The following is a 20289-nucleotide window of genomic DNA, read 5'->3' on the forward strand; positions in this document are numbered from 1 at the left end:
CCTCTGGCCCTCTGGCCTGTCGCTGCCTCCTGCCTCTGCCCCACACTTGGCCTTCCTCTTGGCCTCTCTGCCTCTTTTTTCGCATCTGTGTGTCTGTCCCCTTCTCCCACCCCCCTCTGTGTCTGCCTCACCCACGCCTCCTCCCTCGTTAGTGAGCAGGCTGCTTGAGGCCGCCTGACTGTGGGGGTGACAGGTGGATTGGATTGTCACCCCCTCCCCCAGCGCCTGCTGCTTATTTCATGCCCTGCAGCCCAGCCACGGGGAAGGGGCGGGAGGAGGGATGACAGCTGTCTCCAGCGCCTCCTGCCTTCCCTTCCAGTCCACAGCCTGCAGCCTGGAGCAGCCTGGGAGGAAGGGTTGGAGGGCCTGCCTAATGAGAGCTGCCTTCCTTGCCGTGCGAAGCCCAGTGCTCTGTGATGGGAGGCCGCTCGCTCAGCCTCTCTGGGCCTCTGCTCCGTTTTGACCTGCACCGGTACGGCAGCTCTGGAGGCAGATAGGGGCCAAGGGCAGGCAGATGTGGGCGGGAGGCTATGGGGGACGCGAGGAGGCAGGAGAGGGGCTGGAGGCTGTCTGCTGGAAGGTACTTCTGGGCTCCCCAGGAAGGCCAGCCCTGCCACAGCTGCCCTGACCACTCCCCGCAACTCTCCCCACTGGCCCCAGGCCACCCTCACACAGGAACTGAGATAGCATCATTCTGAAACCCGAGAATGGTTTGAACATTGCTCAGGTACCAAGAGGTGTTAAATTGGGGGAGGCAGGGGCCTGTTTTTTCTCCCTTGCCCCTTCCAGACTGAGACCCCCTTTGGGGTGCGTTTTGCATATTGTTCGCACCTCGTTTGCATGTAGATACAACCCTCTGGCTTCCCATTGGGTCTGGATCCCGGCTTGGGCCTGGACACATGTCTGTCTGTGGGGTCCTTCTGGATTTCCTACCATCTCTGGTTCCCTTAGCCCCTCCTTCTTGTCTGGGGTGTTGTCAGATGAGCTCCTGCCCTGCGTCCCTCTCTGTTCTCCATTTGCTAAGGCTTCTCTGCAGCCACCCTTCCCCAAAGAAGGTGGGTCTGTGCCTGTCTCCCCAGGGATCAGCCCAGCTGCCATCCTCCCCCTCTGCTCTTTCCATCCTCGCTCCCCACCCCCAGGAGGCCCACCCTGCCCAGCTCGGTCCTGCCAGCACTGCCTCGAGTGGGAGAAGCAGAAGCAGCAGCGGCCGGAGCCTTCCAAGGGCTGCTTTTGGTGACCCAGATGCTGCCAGCCTGAGGAGTCCTAGCTGTGGCCTGAGGTCAGGCGGGCCCTGGGGCCGCTGGAGCCCGAAAGCCATCCTGGCCAACCCCTTGTCTCCTTGGCGTCTTGCTAAGCCCCCTCAAGCTCTGGGCTCCAGGAGAAACAGCCAAAAGCCAGGTGTGGGAGGGCTTCGTAGAGGAGGAGGCCAGAGAGGAGAAGAGGAATGGGGGCAGGCCGGGCCAGGGAGAAAAGGTACACATCTGGAGAACAGATGCCCAGGCCTCTGGCTCCTGGCAGTTGGTGAGGTAATCAGGCAGAGGGCTCATTAAGGAGGTCCAGGTGTTCATTAGGCTCTTCCTAATTGAGTAGGAGGGAAGCAGGACAGGATGGGTCTCCGTACCTCGGGAAGGGTCTGTATAGGGTCCTTTGTGCCCACCCGGGCCCCAGCGCCCTTCTTCCAAAGTGTGTGCCCAGTTCCTCTCCTCGCCCCAGGGCTTTCAGACTGCGGCAGCATAGAAGGGATAGAAAGGATGGAAGGGGAGAGACATTATTACAGACAGCCTGCTCTGTAGGAGGGCTCCTGGTTAGATAGGAGGAAGGACTGCCGATTCAGGGGCATCTCGTGCTCTGGCAGGTGTTGTTGGCACAGAGGTAGGGGCGGCAGTGGGCACGGGGCCCTGGGGACATGGGCGGTTGGTTATAGAGGTGCTTGGGGTCCCTTGGCAGAGACCGGGGATGGATGGAGCCTGGTGTGTTCATCCCTGACTCCCCTGTGCCGGAGGACGCTCAGGGGGTCTCTGGCTTCCCTGTCTTCTCAGCCCTGATCCCTCTCACATCCCAGCTCCCCCAGCATGAAGCGGGGGTGGGGGGGTGGTGTAGGAGATCAGCCAGGGAGCTGGTTGCCAGGCGACAGTTGCCTAAGCAACCCCATCCATGTGCTCAGGGCTGCTTCTTAGAAGACTTTAGAGTCTCACCCTCTGCACCAGCCGGAGGGCCGGGAGAGTTGAGGCCTGGAGAGGCCGGCGTGGTTGGAGGGTAGATGGTATCCAAATGGACGAGTTCGGGGCGGTTGGGGGAAGAGGGGTTCCGCCCCCACGGAGGACAGAGGGAAAGGAGCTGGTCCCGCAATAGGACTGACCGAAGTTAGACCATGAGGAGCACTTCTCACAGGGTCCCGGCAGTGACACAGTCTGCCCTTTCAGCAGACGTTTCCTGAGCTGCTCCTTCCAGGGGTGGAGTAGTGGAAAGGGCAGATGTGGGTCCTGCCCTCACGAAGCCCCAGCAACTTGGGAGCCAGGCATGAAACGGAAGCTCAGACTTGGAACTAACGGACGGTCGTGACGAGCGCTAGAAGGGAAGGAACAGGGCGCCCCGAGGACCACGGGAACAAGGTCAGGCTGCAGGGGGTCGTGAGAGCAAACACAGGGTTCTCTCTCCACTTGGAGGAGGAGGCAGAATTGGCCATAAGCTGATAGAGGCCACGTCTCCGCGAGAACCTGCTTACGCACAAAAGGTGGTGAGAGGGAGATGGGAACAGGGGTGTTGGAGGGAAGGTGGGTGCTCTGAGCCACAGAAGTGTAGCAGTGACAGCATTAACCAGTCTAGACTGGGGTTTTCATGGCCAGGCCCCAGAATCCAGTTGAAAAAGCCGTCGTCTTCGCCCCCTTGTCCTCCGCGTTCCCTCCCCACCCTCTTGCCAAGCCCAGATCACCGGCTCCGGAAGACACAGCCTCGGGGTCGCACGGGGAAGCAGCCTAGCTGTAACCCTTGGGCAGGGGCCTTTGAGGTGGGGCTTTGGCTGAGATGGGCGTCAGAGGCAAAGAATGGGGTGTCTGTTGGGCCCCCTGGGCCGTGTGGGTGTTGTCCAAGGGGGGCAAGAAGGGGGGCAGTAGGAGGCCCAGGGCCCGTGGAGCACCTTGAGGGCAAGGAAGAGAGGAAGAGGTTCTGGGATCCATCTCTGGGGCGAGAGAGGGGTACAGGACCCCTCTAGCTGTTTCCTGAAGGTCTCAGGACAGAGCAGAAACTGTCTTTGAGGCTGGGCTGGAGAAGGATGGGAAGAGGTATCCCTGGCTCCTCCCAAGTCCTCCGATCCCCTCCTTCCCTGCCCTCCGTGGCCGAGACGCCGGCAGGGGTGAACTTTGGTTTCTGCTCTGGCACCTTGGGGGCCACGGTTGAGAGGGGCTGGAAAGGCTCCAGGAAAACTCAGCAGCCGTTGGAAATGGGGGTTGGGGAGGGGGTTCCTAACTACAGGCATGTCCATCACCTGTGCCCAGGCCGGGGGGAATTGAGAACCCACCTCCCTGGACTCTGCAGTGGGGTCTCTGCCTGGGGCTCTATGGGGGGGAATCTCTGGAGGGGAGGCCTGGATTCCTAGGACCTAATCAGAGTGGCCTCAGGACGCACGGGCCTCGTGCTCACTGCCCGCTTGCTCGGTGTCCTGGAAGGCTCCGCCCCCAGTTCTCCTGGAATCACAGAGCTGAAGGGGTCCAGGGGTCGTCAACTGCCTCCACCCCACCCAGGGCCCTTCCAGGCCCCAAGGGCTCACCCAGCCTGTTAGGGCACCAGCCTCTCCCACACCTGAGAGCACGTAGCTTTTCTGGGTCAGGCTGGGTTTCCATCCCCGCGCCCCCTCCCGTTCTGGAAGGGCTCCGTGTCCCGTCCTCCGTCCTGGCTGTGGAACTGGGGCTCCTCGCCCGTGGGCCATGACTGGTTTATGGGTGTGTGAGATGGGGCGCCCTCTTCCCGGTGCCTGCCCCGGCCTCCCCCATGCACACCCGCGGCTGTGAACCTGGGTTCTAGACGTGGCCCGCTCCTCCAGAGCGGGACTCGGCACACTGTGACCTCTGGGCCCTATTTGACCCGTGCCTGTTGTTATAAATCTGGTTTTGCTGGAGCTCAGCCACGCTTACTTGTTTATGTGTCGTCTGCTGCTGCTTTCCCGCCACAATGGCGGTCAAGAAGTTACAACAGAGCCATGTGGCCTGTGAGGCCTAAAGTAGTTGTTATCTGTCCCTTTACAGAAAAAGTTTGCAGACCTCTGCTCTAATCGGGGGGCGGTGGTCACGTATTGACTCATTTTAAGCAGCAGAGCCCTTTCTTCTAACGAAACCGTAGGCCGAGGCCCACCGAGTAGTGCCGATGGGTGTGGAGCAACCCCTGGCGGAGGGGAGACAGCCCTCCCAGCCGCCCCAGCCCCGTCGGGGACTCCAGGCTCCGGGGTTCCGTGAGGCTGGTGCGAGGACCAGCGCTCTAGCCCAGCTCTGCTGTGCTCCGGACCGGGGGCCCCAGGGCCCTGCCATCTTGGCAGGTGCACCGTGGTAGCCGCTCACGGCCTCAGCAGGTGCCCTCTGCCCACCGGGCTCCAGGACTGCAAGTGCCGTTCTCGGCCAGAGGGGCAGCCGGCGAACCCCGATGTCTCTGTTCTGGGCAGGGTCCGGGGAGAGGAAGGGGTGCGGGGCGTCCTCCAAGACCCAGAGCCCTGGACACCGGCTCTGTGTGATCTCGAACCGGAGCGTGGCAGGGCTGGTGTGGACAGAGCCTGGACCGGAGCCTGGGCCCTGGGTGCGAGTTCCAGCTGGTGCCTGGCCGCGGCCTGCCGTCGTCCCCTCAGGACATCACCATTTCCTCATTCTGAGGATGGGGCTGGGCGCTGCCCAGCCTCCCCCGGGGGTGCTGTGAGCCTGGCCTGCGCGCCTGTGTGCTGGCACTCGCCGGGCTGACAGCCGTCTCCTGGCCCTCCTCTCCCAGGAGGCTGTGCAGAAGGTGTCCTGCAGACCATGAACTGAGCCCTGGTCCCAGGCCGTTCATGAGCACAGTGTAAGGCGTGCCGAGACCCGCCACCCAGCGATCCCCTCCCCTCCCTAGCACTGAGGATCCCCGGAGAAGATGGGGAGGAAAAAGATTCAGATCCAGCGAATCACTGATGAGCGGAACCGACAGGTGAGGAGGTCTTGGAGCCACGTAGAGTGGGATGAGGAGGGCAGGGAGCTGGCCTCTGCCTCCACTCCTTCCCGCCAGTCCAAGAGGGCTTCCTGGAGGAGGGGGCCTCTGGAGGCCATCATGGAAGGGGAAGGACTGAGTTAGGAGGAGAGGAGCCCCCACCTCCCGCAGCTCTTGGAACCCCGTGTCTCAGAACTCTGAGGCTCCTCTGTTGCTGCAAGCACGTGGACCTGTGCCCCCCGCTGCCCACCCAGGAGCCATACCCACGCCTCAGGCCATCCCTGGACACACCCTCTCTTCCCCCAGAGGAATTCTTCCCCTCTTCCTACTCCAGGGGAGGAGCTGGGAAGCCCTTCTCTTCTCCTTCCCTGACCTCCTTGTAGCCCCCAGCACAGAGGTGTGGCGTTCTGTGCGTCCACACCCTCTCCCTTCAGCGAGTCAGCTCTAGGCTCCGTCTCGGCCCTGTGTGGGCAGAGAGAGGCGCTGGCCTGTTTCTTCCCCGGGGCCAGGGGCTCCCGGGCGGGCTTTGACTGAGCCAGACCTGGCCACCCCCCTCCCCGCCACCTGCAGGTGACGTTCACCAAGCGCAAGTTCGGGCTGATGAAGAAGGCGTACGAGCTGAGCGTGCTCTGTGACTGCGAGATCGCGCTCATCATCTTCAACCACTCCAACAAGCTGTTCCAGTATGCCAGCACCGACATGGACAAGGTGCTGCTCAAGTACACCGAGTACAACGAGCCGCACGAGAGCCGCACCAACGCCGACATCATCGAGGTGGGCCCGCCTGTCCCGCCCCTGGCAGCCCCTCGCCCGTGGGCACGCCGTAGGGACCCACATCCTCTCTCGCGCTCGCTCGAGCCCAGGCCGGGGGAGGCGGGCGGGACCGGGAGGTCGAGGTCGAGGGCGGGTGGGGGTCGCCCGCCCGGCCTCTCCGAGTTCATGCTCGGCCGAGTTCATGCTCGGCCGGCTCGGCTCGCCTGACGTCTCTGCTCTGGCTTCTCTCGGGCTCGCTCGCTCGCTCGCTCTCTCCTGCTCCGTCTTTTGGGCTACTCCTGCTTCCCACTCTTCTGCCTTTGTCTCCTTCCTTGTTTCTGTCTCCCCTGCTCCGCCGCAGCCCCTTTGTGGGTCCCTGTGGCGCAATTTTCCGTTTCACAAAGAGCCAGTGTTGCGAGCCGGCCAAGGACACGGGCTTTGGGATCCAGCTGTGGCCCTGACTGGCCACACGGCCTTGGCTGGGTCAGCCTCCCAGGGCCTCGGAGCCTGCCCCGCTCAGGTGCCCTCCCAGGGCACAGAACTGCCAGTGAAGAGGTGCCCGGAAGCCACGGGCTTGCCTTCCCCGAGAGGGACTTTAATTCCGAGACGGGGAGGAAATTGCCTTAGTTTTCTGTTCGAGAAAACAGGTTTGGTCTAGGATGGAACATTTACACTCGCTATTGACTTTAAAGACAAACCACATCTGTGAAGATGTTCTGACAGGAAGGCGGCAGCCCTGGGGTCTACTCCAGGCCTACCGGGCGTGCCCCGACCTCGTGTGGGCATGTGCGGGGAGCCCCCGGCCTCTGGGCAAGGACAGCACACGGGGCGTCGCGTCGTAGGGGCTCAAGAGACGCTGCTGTCCCCTTGGCCTTTCTCCCCCTCCTTCCTCTCCCTCCGTCTCCCTCTCTGCTTCTCTCCCAGAGCCCAGGGGCCACGCGGGGCACCACCAGCCCTGGCTGCCGTCCCCCCCCCCCCCCCCCGTGGCACTTCCTTAGGGCCCCTCCCCACCTGCCACCCTGGAGGGAGGGGTCTGTGCCAAGTGCATGCCGAATTCTGGGGTAGGGCCCCCCCCCAGCACGCGTTCACCCCCCCCCCCACCCCGGGGTGGGGTTGGCCGCCCCCCCTCCCCCCAGCTGACACAGTGGTGCGCTTGCAGACCCTGAGGAAGAAGGGCTTCAACGGCTGTGACAGCCCGGAGCCCGACGGGGAGGACTCGCTGGAGCAGAGCCCCCTGCTGGAGGACAAGTACCGACGCGCCAGCGAGGAGCTGGACGGGCTCTTCCGGCGCTACGGGGTGAGCCCCACTCACTGTCTCCCTGTCGGCCCCTCCGGCCCCCCCCCAGGCGCTGCACAAGAAACACAGGGAATGTGAGAGCCCTGAGGTGGACGAGGTGTTTGCCCTGACCCCCCAGACGGAGGAGAAGTATAAAAAGATAGACGAGGAGTTTGATAAAATGATGCAGAGTTATAGACTGGCCGTGAGTAGTCGCGTGGAGGAACGCCTGCCCGTGCTGCATGGTGTGGCTTCGCGCCGGCCCTCGGCTGCCCCCGACGGACGCCCGCCCTGCGCCGTGGGGGGCGTCGGTCGCCCCCGAGCAGCCGCCGACCTTGCTTGTGAAAACCCCGTGACCCTGGCCGAGACGCGCGTCGTGTCGGACGCAGCACAAGCGGGAGAGGCCTGGAGCGTCCCTCTCCCCGGCGAGGCGTGTGTAGATGACGTGAGGGCTTCAGCCGACAGGAAGTAGGGACCGCGCTCCTTGTCCACGGCGCCGGAGGGCAGGGACCCTGTCGGGCCTGCGCCGACACCCCCTCCAAGCAGGGAGGGCGGCGAGCGGGGTGCCGGGAGACGACAAGGGACGTGGTGGCCTGGCCGGTGGTTGCGGGCCCTTCCCGGCTGTGCGGGTGCGTTCGGGGCTGTACTCAGGGCCTCTAACCTGCTCCCTGTGTGTCCCGCCTGGCTGAGGACTAACCACCTCCTCGGGGGGCCTCGGGGCATCCCTGGGCCTGTCTGTGGTGAGCGCAACTCCACCCCACGGCACCCCGCCCGCGTACTTCCCCCGAGAGGGCCCAGGGCAGAGAGGTCGAGCTGCTGGCCCTCGGACACACAGCCCAGAGACAAGAGGAAGCCTTGCCTGCCCCCCTCAGGCAGAGTGGGTCCGGGGCGAGGGGTCACCTGGCCTGACCCTGCCTCTCCGTTTTGTGTCTAGTCAGCCGTGCCGGCCCCCAACTTTGCTATGCCCGTCACGGTGCCCGTGTCCAACCAGAGCTCACTGCAGTTCAGCAATCCCAGCGGCTCTTTGGTCACCCCCTCCCTGGTGACATCATCCCTCACGGACCCCCGGCTCCTGTCCCCCCAGCAGCCAGCGCTGCAGAGGAACAGCGTGTCTCCGGGCCTGCCCCAGCGGCCGGCCAGCGCAGGTGAGGTGGGACCGAGCCGTGCCGGGGACCTCAGGATTCCGTCTCTAGCACTGGGTATTTCCCTGCACCCAGTGCAGCATTCTGCCGTTTGTGTGGCTCCTCCCGCTTGCGGGGTCCCTCGGGACACACCGTGGAAGGGGGCGTCCTGCCGACTCATCACGGTTCTGCTTGTCCCCCAGGGGCCATGCTGGGGGGAGACCTCACCAGTGCTAACGGAGCCTGCCCCAGCCCTGTCGGTGAGTGCAGCTGCCTGCCTGCTCGCGGCCTCGCGGGCCCGGGGACCAAGAGGGACCCCCGTGAGATGAGAGGAAGATGCCGGGGCCTGAGTTGGGTGGGTCTCTTTTGTCCGTAGCAGTGACTGGTGTGGACGATCATCAGAGACGCAGGCCCGGGGCGTTCTGGGCAAGTTTCTAGTTGGATGAGAATATCCAAGTCCTTTCAGTTGAGTGGCGGCACCTGGGTGGGATCTGTAGCGTACGGTGTTGGCGATGGACTCCCACCCAGACCCCCGGCAGCCGACAGCCTCTCCCGCCCTGTGCTGTTGTCCGACTGGTGACTGTGACTTCGAATGTCACCATTGACGTCACCCTGACATTCTTGCCATTCCCAGAGTGATCCGGGAATTGGGATGAAGGCAGCCCCACACTTCCTGGGGAACAGTGTGCTCTCAGGGGACAGAGCAAGGTGACACGCCTGACTGTGGTCATCGCCACTTCTCTGGGCCTTAGAATCCCCCAGCTTAGCCCCAGGCACCACAGAAACACCTTGGTGGCAGTGATTGTGTGTTGGGGTCAGAGGCGGGGATGGCGACTTCCTTTTCCTCTCGAGGAGAGGGCCAGAGAAGCGCCCGCAGACTCCCGGGCACCCCTGGTGGTCCTTGCAGGTGCCCAGGCCCAGCGTGTGGGGTGCGGGTGCGAGCCCTGGCTTGGCCTCCGCCCGGCCGTGCTGCCCCGGGCCAGTCCTCACACCTCTGGCAACCAGGCCTCGAGTCTGGTCTTTCGTGAATAGGGGTGATGGGCCACGTCCGGTCTGCCTCGCACGGCGGGCGTGAGGATTAAATGAGATCGTGTGCACGTGAAAGTCCCGTGCGGTGTTGAGCGTGGGGCAGACGTAAGAGGTAGTTATTATGCCTGTTGTTGCCAGTGTAATTATGGTGGTGGCCGTGTCGTCCGTTCCCCATTACCAGTGACGCCACCGCCGCCAGCGATGGCTCGTGTGCCCCAGAGCCGCGGGCGTGTTGTCGTGCACCCACCCAAATCAAGGCACCCGTCTCCTGGCCAGAGGCGCTGTCTTGCGTCAGTTGGCCTCGGGGGCCGGGATCCTCACCGAGGGCAGCTCCGGGCTGCCCACCCCTTCTCCAGCTGGGGCCACCGTGAGCCAGTCGGGGCAGGTGGGGGGATTGGCAGGACTTCCCGTCTGAGACCAAGAGGAGGAAAGGTGGGAAGGGCTGGCGCAGGGCGTGTCCGCTCCTTCCTACCGGCCTTAGGGCTCCCGACCCCGCGAGCTCCATCGCACATCACTTAGAGGCAGAGGAATGAGCCCGGCGATGCCGGAGTCAGGGCGGTTTTAGGGGAAAACCGAGAGCTCGGCACCCACCGGCAGCCTGAGCGTGGAGTCCTGGTGCGGGGGGAGTTAGCGGGGCTGAGGGCTGGGTCCGCGTCTCTCCTTTTACCCCCATCTCTTTCTCTCAGGGAATGGCTACGTCAGTGCCCGGGCTTCCCCCGGCCTCCTCCCTGTGGCCAATGGCAACAGTCTAAACAAGGGCATCCCTGCCAAGTCTCCGCCCCCGCCCGCCCACAGCGCCCAGCTTGGAGCCCCCAGCCGCAAGCCCGACCTGAGGGTCATCACTTCCCAGGGAGGAAAGGGCTTGATGCATCACCTGGTGAGTGGGTGTCTGCACCGAGGGGTAGGGGCTGGGGAAGGGGGAAGAGCCTGAGGCTAGCCAGCAGGTGGGACCTCCGGAGAGAGACTGTAGAGGCGGGACTTCTCCTGAGCTTTCTCTCTCGAGGGCCCTTCGAGAGGTTGGAATGTGGAAGTGCCACCCACAAGGGCAGTAAGGGACAGGAGGTGGGAGAGAAGGAAGGGAGGGATTTGACATCCCTGTGGAAGCATGAGGACTGGATTGTGAAGGTTTCGTACCTGGTGGTCGTTGGGATATAGCATTTTCCGGAGTCCGAGGCTGGAGAGCCGTCCCGCTCCTGTGTGAAGAGGTAGATGGGGTGGCCGTGGGGACAGGGGTCTGGGGGGTGTGCAGAGGTCAGAGACTGAACCAGCCCCTTGGTTTTATTTCCGCTGCCAGACTGAGGACCATTTAGATCTGGTAAGTTGAGGCTGTGAGGTGTGTGCTGTGGCTTTGAACTCCGGGTCCACCCGTGGCTCGTGCCCCAGCATGGAGTGTGCGTGTGCCCCCTGCCTCCCGCCTGCGTGTGTCGTGTGTGTTGTTTGTTTACTCGGTTGTTTGCCAGGAGCTGTGCTCAGTGCCAAGCGGGGTATAGAGGTGAATGGGGCAGGGGGCAGGGTTAGACATGCATGTGTTTGTACCTGTGTGGACGTGGACGTCTTTATGTGATGCGTTCACACAGACACCCCTTAACCCTGTGTGTGTGTGTGTGTGTGTGTGTGTGTGTGCGCGCGCGCGCGCGCGAGCGCGCACGCGCAAGGGGGTGGGCCGGCCTCTGGCCTTGGAGGGCCCGTCTGGATGTGCCCCAGGACGCCTGCATTGGCGGGGCTGGACCATACTTGCCCTCTGACTCAGTCCCACTGAGCACTCTTGGAACCCAGGACAGGGACCTCCTTGGGAGGGGTGCCAGCCAGACCGTGGCAGCACTTTCCCAGAGGCAGCTGCGGCCCAGGGCCAGGCCGGGGGTGTCCTTGGTAACTCCCTGCCTCCTCTCGGCCTCCTCGAGCTCAGGCCCGCTCGCAGCCCGCCTCACCTGCGCTCCCAGGCGCTCGCAGCCGCGCACGCGCGCTCACGCTTCCCTCCCGGCCCCGAGCCAGGAGCGGGGCGGGGGCTCCTCCCTCCCTAGCTCCCTGATGGGAGGCCAGAGAGGCTGGAAAAGGCAGGCGGGCTTTGGCGGCCAACACGGCGGCAGTTTCGGCCCCAGCGTGGAGCTGGAATAAACAAGTGACTCAGCGGCAGATGGAGCTGACAGCCCCACACGCGTGTGTGCTCACACGCAGGCACACGCCACGCCTGGCAGATGCGGGCGCGCCTTCCTCCCTGCACGCGTGCATGCGCCCCTCGCTGGGCCCCAGCGTCCCCGTGACGGCGTCGGCGTGCGTGTCCGCGCCGAGGCGTCCCCGCCAGGCGGGCCCGCCCCCCGCAACCCGTTGACACCCGCTTCTCTCCCGCAGAACAACGCCCAGCGCCTTGGGGCCTCCCAATCGACCCACTCGCTCACCACCCCGGTGGTTTCCGTGGCAACACCGAGTTTACTCAGCCAGGGCCTCCCTTTCTCCTCCATGCCCACTGCCTACAACACAGGTGAGTGGCTGCGCGTGCCCTTGGCCTTGGGGCACTGTTCCCCGGAGGGGGGAGGGGGGTGGGGAGGGGGAAGGGGGGGTGCTCCAGCCCCAGCGGGGAGACCCCACCTGGCTGCCGGTGCCAGACTCAGCAAATAGAAAGAGAGAGGATGCCCCCTGAAATTTGAATTTCAGATGAAACCGCGAGTAATCTTGCAGTATAAATACGTGTCAAAGACTTTTTTCTGCTACAGTATGTCCCAAAGACGTACTCGTATTAAAAAAACTATTCATTGTTTTGTCTGAAATTCAAATTTGCTAACTGGGGATTCCTCGTTTTAGTACAGGACCTAATGGAAGAGGAGTTCCTGTCCTTGAGGAACCTCCTTGTCTGAGGAGGGGCCAGGCCAGCGGCAGGGGTGGGGGTGGGGGGCTGAGCACATGACTCAGGCTGCCCTTGGGGGGGCAGGGCAGGCTTCCTGGAGAAGGGACAGGTGGAGGAGGCCAGAGAGAGGGAGGCCCGTCAGGAGGGTTTGCCCAGCCTCTCGGGAAGGCCAGCTGGGGGCTTCGGGCAGGGGGAGGAGGGAGGAGACGGCCTCTCACCCAGGAGGTGGCTCTGCTGTGGGGGGTGATGGGGAGGGGAGAGGAGGGCCCTGACAAAGGGAAGGTCAGAGAGGGGTGTGAAGGTGGAGAGCCGCTTGGGGGGCACAGGAGAGGCCTCTGGGTAGAAGAAATCAGGCCACCCAGTGTCCAGGCTGTGCTGGGTCCCCGGGGCTGTCCTGGCCTGTGTCACCCACTGTCCCCTCCCAGCAACAGCCTGTGACACTCAGCCATCCTGGCCTGCACTCTGTTGTTGCATCAGGAAGGACTTCTCTGTGGGGACGTTCCTTGTCACCTCCTTTCAGAGCACTTGTTTCCCCGCGAAGAGACCTCTGCAGCCCCCACCCCCCACTGCCGGTTCCCTCGCTCGGGAACAGCTTGCGTGAGGGCTGTTTTGTGATCAGATCAAACTAGACCAAAAGACCCCTACGCTTCTCCAGCCACCCCACACCCTGGTTCCAGAATCACACCATGACGCCTGTACAAATACAGAATCGAGGTGTCCGGCTGGCTCCGTTGGTAGAACGTACAACTCTCAATCTCAGGGTTGTGAGTTCGAGCCCCACATTGGGTGTAGAGATTGCTCAAAAATTAAAAAAAAAAAAAACCAAATACAAGATCCTATCTCTTCCCCCTGGGCAAAAATCTAGAACCCAGCAGCGTCCATAGGGATGCCCCTTGGGGCAGGTAAGAGACCTGGGGAAGCACCTCATGTTGAGGGGCCAGACCCTGACGTGTGTCTGTGTCCAGATCTTATCACCCAGGTGTCTAATGAGTCCCCTGTCCCTGTGTGTGTTCCTGTACGTGGACCCACTGCCCGGTTACGCTGTCCTGGGGCAGCCTCAGGCGGCCGTCCTCCTGGGCCCCGGTCTCCTCATCTGGAAGAGTCGTGGGCCCGCAAGGGGTCTCTCAGGCTCCCTGGGGGCTGGCAGGGCGTTTGGCGGAGGGCAGTGCAGGCCACTCTCCAGGAGCTGTTGTCCGGGGGGCTCCTGAAACACGTGGTGGTGCCTTCCTGCCGCCTTCTGTGGCCCTTGCAGGTCTCCTCAAGCAGGAGGGGAGCTTAGTGGGTGTCCATGAACCAGAGACAGGCGCCCAGCAGGGCCAGACTTTAGACTCCGTTTGTCAGTCTGGTGTGAGGGCAGATTGTGACCCTGAGCCTGGCCCTGCGGCCCCGCCGGGAAGTGTGGGCTTCCTCACGTTGTCCCAGAAACCAGGGGCCCCGGCTCTCTTGCTGCAGGAATAGGTGAGCAGGCCTCGGTTTAAACAGCACGTGTTTTCAGGTGACCCTAGGTATCTAAACAAAACCCCGGCAAACACACCGCTGTTTAGTTATTCCCCGTTCATAGTCCTTGGCCCCCCGTTCAAGTTCCGGCTGAGGTTGATCTGGCTCCGGTAATGTCCTGGGTAAGGGACAGGCCTGGCCCCTTGTTGACCCTGGCTGCGGAGGTCTGGCTCTGTTTGCTCCGGGAGCAGATCGAGTGGGCCTGTGGGCCGTGTCCCTCCTGCCCAGGGCGGCGGGCGACGACGCAGTGCGCCTTTCTAGGCTGGGCTTCCTTTTTGTAAGATGAGTGTGGCAAGGAGCTGGTCCTAGGGGCTCCTCCTGCCCTGGCTCTGGTTTTTAAGCAGGCGTCTCGAAGCTGCTGGCTGATGTTAGAAGATCAGAGGCAAGTGTGGAGCGGATATCCCTAGGGGGGATTTACGGGTAATCGGAAGCCCTGGGGTCTTGCCTCAGCTCAGCCGTTGGCTTTCTCTGTGAGAAGCCCACGCTTCTCCTAGAGGCTCCCCAAATGAGAGGCTGCAGTTGCCTCGTTTGTGGATTCTGGAATATTTCCTGAGTGCCAGAGTCTGTTGTGTGCGCCCCACGTGTGAGAGCTCGGTCCTCACAACCGCCGTGCGGTGCGTTTGGCTCTCATGTGTCCGGTCCATGAACAGGGAGCAAGGCACTTGTCCCCGCTCACGGACCTCCGTGGAGGCCACCGGGACATCTGACCACGTCGCTCTGGCCCTTCCCCTTGCTCTGTGCCCGGCGGTGTCTTCCCTGCGCGGAACTGGGGCCACGGTATGCGACTCCTCGAGGAAGAGCATGGTGGTGTGGTGGCGACAGCACGCGGGGTGTGCCCGTGCCCACTGCCACTGCCGTTGTCACCTTGGGCTCCGAGGGGGACGCTGCTAAACCACCCCAAACAGGCTGCAGCGTGAAATACACCAGCGCGTGTAAATTGTGAACCCCCTCGCGTTGGTTTTGTCTCTGGTGGAGATTCTGCAGCTTCTTCACGAAGACAGGAATTTAGAAAGTGAGAAGCAGGGGAGGCTTGGCCGGCTATGCTGAGGGCAGGCTCCCCTCCCCGCCCCCCTGTTCCGCGGGGGCCCATCAGGGCAGGCGAGCGGAGCCTCGCCGCCCTCCTCTCCCTGACTGGTGTTGGCGGTCTCGAGGCCGCGGGTGGAAGGGTGGCGACGGTGGTCTGCCCCAGAACGCCATTCCCCGGGTGTCCCCGCGATGCCCCTCTGTCTGGGAAAGGCCCCGGAAGTCCTGGCAGTGGAAGAGGTGACGCTTAGACGTATATTGGGCCTTCCTGACGTTTTCCTCTTCTTTTCCAGTCGACATTCTGAAAGCGATACTTACGGGTGGGTTAAAAAGAAACGACTTCAAGGCCATTTTAAAAACCCAGCCCCTGGTGGTGGTTACGATTCGCTTCAGCTTTGGGTGCCGATGCCCGGCACGGTGACGGACGCCGCACGGGGGTGTGCCCTCTGACCTGTCCCTTTCTCCCCCGCCCCTGCAGATTACCAGCTGACCAGCGCAGAGCTCTCCTCCCTCCCAGCCTTCAGCTCGCCAGGGGGGCTGTCACTCAGCAGCGTCACCGCCTGGCCGCAGCCGCAGCAGCCCCAGCCGCCCCAGCCGCAGCCGCCCCAGCCGCCGCAGCAGCCGCAGCCGCCCCAGCCGCCCCAGCAGCCCCAGCAGCCCCAGCAGCCACCCCAGGCGCAGCCCCACCTGGTCCCCGTGTCTCTCAGCAGCCTGATGTGAGTCCCGGGGCTCCGTGGGAGGGTTGGGGACAGAGCCGAGGGCGGGAAGACGGGGTCCTCTGGGGGAGCTGGGGCCCCTTCGAGGGCCCTGTCACCGGCGGACAGCACAGAACACTGAACGCCGAGCGGCCCCGGAGACCCAGCCGGAGCCCCTCCCCTGCCAGCCCAGAGTACCAAGGGGCCGTGGCTGACACCGGCCAGAAAGAACTAACGTGGCTTCTTCCTTCTTTCCCTCCCGTGGCCCCTCTTCTCTTGTCTCCTCTCTGTCCGCTCATCCCTCCCCACCCCCACTACCTCCTTCTCCCTCCCTTGCCCCCCCATCACCCTGTGTTCCGCACCTCCTCTGCTTCTGCCCCCCGGTGCCCAGCCCGGGCAGCCCCCTGCCCCACGTGGGGGCCGCCCTCACGGTCACCACCCACCCGCACATCAGCATCAAGTCAGAGCCGGTGTCCCCCAGCCGTGAGCGCAGCCCTGCGCCGCCCCCTCCAGCTGTGTTCCCGGCCACCCGCCCTGAGCCTGGCGACGGCCTCAGCAGCCCCGCCGGTGGCTCCTACGAGACCGGGGACCGGGACGACGGCCGGGGGGACTTCGGGCCCACGCTGGGCCTGCTGCGCCCGGCCCCCGAGCCCGAGGCCGACGGCTCTGCTGTAAAGAGGATGCGGCTCGACACCTGGGTACTGTAGCGTCACCCTCCTGCCCGCCAGTGTCCGCTGCACCCCGGGGCCCCCTCCCCGCCCCCCCCGCCCCGCGTCGCCCTCATGGGGCAGCACCGCCACCTCTGCCCACCCCCACGGGCCCGTCCGTCTGTCCCTCCAGCACCAGGCCCGCACCTGTGTCCGCCGGCTGCCTCCAGTGCCCTGGCCCTGCAGGGAGAGGGGAGTGGGGGGCGCAGACCCCCACAGCCTGGGCCCTCACACCCCTTCTCCATCTCCTCTCTTCGCAGACATTAAAGTGACGATTCCCACCCCCCTCCTCTCAGCCTCCCTGATGAAGAGTTGACAATCTCACCGCCCACCCCTCCCCGCCCCGGGCTCCTCCCGCTCGACCCCACTTCCTTTTGTGCCCCGTGTCCTGTTGACGGTTACATTTGTGTATAATTATTATATTATTATTATTATTATTATATTTTTTTTAATTTGGATTCTCGCTTTGGAGAGGGGATGCTCCCGTCCCCTCTTTCTGCACCCCCACCATTTTACTGGTGAGGGGTGCTGTTTTTGCGGGAAGGGGGGGGACACTTTGCACGTTGTTCACATATGCTGCAGGAGGGGGTGGGGAGCCCGATAGGCCTTTGGGACAGGACAGGTGCCGAGCCCTCCCGCCCCGTCCCCCAGAGAGAGGGAGATAACCAAAAAAACTACCAAACAGCAAACCCCCTTACAATAGACTGAGCCCCAAAGTCGGCTGGACGGGTGGGTTTGTGTTTCGGGGGGGAGGTGAGGCAGAGGTTCTGGAAGGGGTCTCTGCTTCTGGGCTGTTCCTGAGGCCACAGGCACGTGGGGCGGAGTATCCAAGCCCAGCCCCTTCATGCCCCCCCCCCCACACGACACACTCTCACTGATTCTCGAGCGAGCTGCACCCCCCAGGTGTGGGAGCGCCGGCCGAGCTTGTGGGCTGGGAAGGCCGCCCGGGAATCTGAGGCTGGGGGCAGAGAGCTGGGGTGAGGGGCGGATCGGGGCCCCCTTCCTTCCCTAGCGGTTTCTCTAAGACACACAGTGCAATAGCCCCATCCCTCAGCCGACACCAGCCCCAGGAAGCGGCCCCAGAGCGCAGGGAGGGGAGGGAAGCTGCAGTGAGGCTGCTCAGCAGGGTCGGAACCCTCGCGTCCAGCGGCAGGTGTGAGTGGGGCTCGCTCTTCCTTGCACGGACACGTCCCCACACCCCCGTAGGAGGGACGCCGGGGTGGCGAGAGGGTGGGAGAAGGGAGATGGGGGAGGAGGCCCGCAGAAGGCCCGCCTCCCTCCTTCCCGCCTGGGCCCTCCCTCCCCGGCCCCCTCCGGGCCCCTGCCACCCCCGCTCCGGGCGTCCTCCTGGTCTGCTACCTCCTGTCCCCCCACCCCCAGGCCGCATCCCGCCTTCCCTCTTGGCTACTGTAATTGTAAATAGCAACCTTTGGAAAACGTTAGCAGTGTAACAGTCCAGGAAACTGTTTTTTTTCTGTTGTTGTTGTATTGATATGAAATGAGATTCTATTTTTGTCAAAGTATATTGTAATAATAATGACTCAAACGGCCCGTACTGTACAGATGGGATTCTTCTGCTGTTGTTCTTGCCCCCCTCCCCCCCAGCCCACCCCTCCCTGCTGCCGCCCCAGTGGGGGCAGCCTCAGCACGGGGTCCTGAGACCTCAGGCTGGATCACAGATCGAAGCGGAGGGGGCAGGCCCCCAGCCTGCGATCCACCCCCCCCCTCCCCGCCCCATCTAAGGGGCCTGGCCTGAGGTAGTGTGTGCAGGCGACTGGGGGGGGGGCGCCCCCATGTCTCACAGAAGCCTCGCTCCTCTGCCCTGGGGGTGCAGCGCTCCCTGGGGGTTTCATCCCAGCCCAGCGGGAAAGTAGACTAGACAAGGCCCAGTCTGTGGCAGGAAACTGTGCCTGCCTCTGTGACCCAGCCGCTTGCAGTATTCTGACACCTGACGCAGGGAAGGAACCAGATCAAGGGGTGTGTGTGACCACACGAGCACCTGAGCGTGTTCACGAGGGCATCTGGTATTTGTGTGTGCACGGGCGTACCTTTGTGTGTCTCTGAGCCTGTCTGGGCATATACACGGATATTTGTGTGGATTGAGCTCTGAGGGCATCTCTGGGGGTGCATGTGCCTGGGAGGGGAGGGGAGAGGGGGGAGACAGGTGGCTGTGTGCCACACGTGCCCCTCCACCCCGATCCCCATTCCCGGCCCTGTTCTACCCTGAGCTCTGACAGGCTTGCACTGCAGTTGTGGGGGGGGAATCCGACAGTCGCCCCATTTGCTTGTCCTTGCGGCCCTACCTCTCCTCGGCTCCACGCACAGGCGGCCCCCCTGGCCCCCGGCCCTTTGCATACACACAGCTCTCTTTCCGGCTGTACACTCTTCCCCCACCCCGGCCCTGCCTTCAGGGTGACACTCATGTTCCCCTTCCTTCTGGAAGCATTTTCCTCGCCCGGGCAGTGATTTCTTCCTTACTCAGAGTTTAACCCCCACCTGCTGGCTGGGCACACAGCGCGTCCGGTCTTCCTGCAGGTTCCTAGAGGGACTTTCAGGAGTCGACGAGACTTGATCAGGGCCTGGAAAGACAGTTCAGGGTGTAGCCTTGTGCATGCATTCCCAGAGCCCTGCCCCGTGTCTGCCGTAGGTAGTGCTCAATAGATGCCGAATGGGTGAATGATCGGCGCTCAGTAAACCTTGGGTGCCTGGCCGTCCCTCCTCAGGCTGTTCCTGCCGCCAGTCTGCCCACCTTTGGAAGCCGGGCTTGGCCACCACCAGACACGGGGCGGGGACGGGAGCCCCTGAGGCTCGCGGTGCAATATTCACCAGTTTTGCCCTCTGCCTTGTAATGGCAAACCTGGCTTCCGATTCCCCCGTGTGGATGTGTGTCTGTCTGTCTTCTCTCCCCCTGGGGGCGGGGGCTGGTCCGTGAATGGCTATGTGACATTTCTGTGATGCGGTACCCCGGGCTTTCTCTTGGGGGTAGGGGCTCCTGGCTGGCCAGATGAATGGGTCCCTGGGAACCCGGACCTCAAGCGAGGACTTCATTTCTTCCTCTCACAAGCCAAATTTGCCTCCACCTACTCCTTCCTCCTAAGAACTGGGCATTTGCCAAAGTACTCACTGGAGTCCCCCACTGCCCCTCCCTCCCCAGCTTTCCCAAGCTCGCGGGGACAGTGGGCAAGAGGAGCCTCCCATGCCGTTGGAGCACGCCATTTTCCCTCCCGCCCAGCAATGCACTCGGCACGGCGAGACCGACCCCTGACCCTGACCCAGCCCTCCCCACCTTGGACAGGAAGGAAGTAAAGCACCTTCTCTTGATGATTATTTATTTGTTTGGAGAGACAGAAATGCTGTAAAAGTGTATCTAGAAATATCTATATCTATATATTTTTAACTGACTTCTTTGGAATCTCCCGGGGAGGGGTGGGGGTGAGTCTAGGCTTTCATGGAAGAGAGAGGCCTGCAGCCTGGGAACTCTGGTTCTCTCCTCCGCTGCCTCTCTCCACCCCCTGAGCGGTGGTGGAAGGCGTGGGGTTTGTGTGGGGGCAGGGGGCTGGAATGTTCTGTGGAGAATCTGGATTCTCTTTGTCTTCCCCATTCAGGTCCCAGAGGGGAGGGGGGAGAGGGAGGGGAGGCATGGAGGCGCCCCCCGCCCCCGGAACCCGACAATCACCCACACTCCTGGGGCCGCTCCTGGGTCCCGGGCAGGGCGCGTCCAAGTGTGTGACTGTTGATTTGTTTTCAATATTTCTTTTCGTGCTGTATGGTGATGCTTTCTTAGTATTCTACACAATAAGAAGACAAAGTCCTCGGGATTCTTATGAGTTTTGTTTGAAAACTCTTTCACTATATTTGTTGTAAAGAGGTTTACTATTAAAAGAAAAAGAATACACGTTTCTGATACTCGGGCTTGGGTTCTGGTTTCTTTGGTGCGGCCGGCAGAGGAGAGGGTGACTGTGGGGGGTGTCCCCTCAGCAGGAGGGGGTGCTCTCCGGTGACAGTTTCCTCCAGGTGCGGGGTCAAAAGCAGAGGCAGCCCCAGGAGGAGAGGGTTGTCCCGCAGGAAGTCCCCCAAAGGATATCGGGACACGGGAACACCCGTAAGAGCACCCAAGGCCAGGTCAGGAACAAGGGGGTGGCCAGGGGGAGGCTTCACTACTGCAAACCCTTTCTGTGGCAACAAC

The 20289-nt window shown here is 62.9% G+C and overlaps 1 protein-coding gene across 1 annotated transcript in view; it reads left to right on the forward strand.

The window, feature by feature from the left end:
* The window catches only part of MEF2D (myocyte enhancer factor 2D), a 31216-nt gene extending 11191 nt beyond the window's left edge, over positions 1-20025 (forward strand). Inside the window, exons 2-11 of the mRNA XM_042924658.1 lie at positions 4969-5160; positions 5731-5934; positions 7073-7210; positions 8124-8334; positions 8514-8570; positions 10026-10216; positions 11689-11818; positions 15180-15417; positions 15788-16094; positions 16364-20025. Coding sequence (XP_042780592.1) covers positions 5107-5160; positions 5731-5934; positions 7073-7210; positions 8124-8334; positions 8514-8570; positions 10026-10216; positions 11689-11818; positions 15180-15417; positions 15788-16094; positions 16364-16375 — 1542 coding nt within the window. The 5' untranslated portion in view covers positions 4969-5106 and the 3' untranslated portion in view covers positions 16376-20025. The remainder of the gene's footprint in view (positions 1-4968; positions 5161-5730; positions 5935-7072; positions 7211-8123; positions 8335-8513; positions 8571-10025; positions 10217-11688; positions 11819-15179; positions 15418-15787; positions 16095-16363) is intronic.
* Positions 20026-20289: the final 264 nt, after the last annotated feature.

This window comes from Panthera leo, chromosome F3, assembly GCF_018350215.1.
Source record: "Panthera leo isolate Ple1 chromosome F3, P.leo_Ple1_pat1.1, whole genome shotgun sequence".
NCBI lineage: Eukaryota > Metazoa > Chordata > Mammalia > Carnivora > Felidae > Panthera > Panthera leo.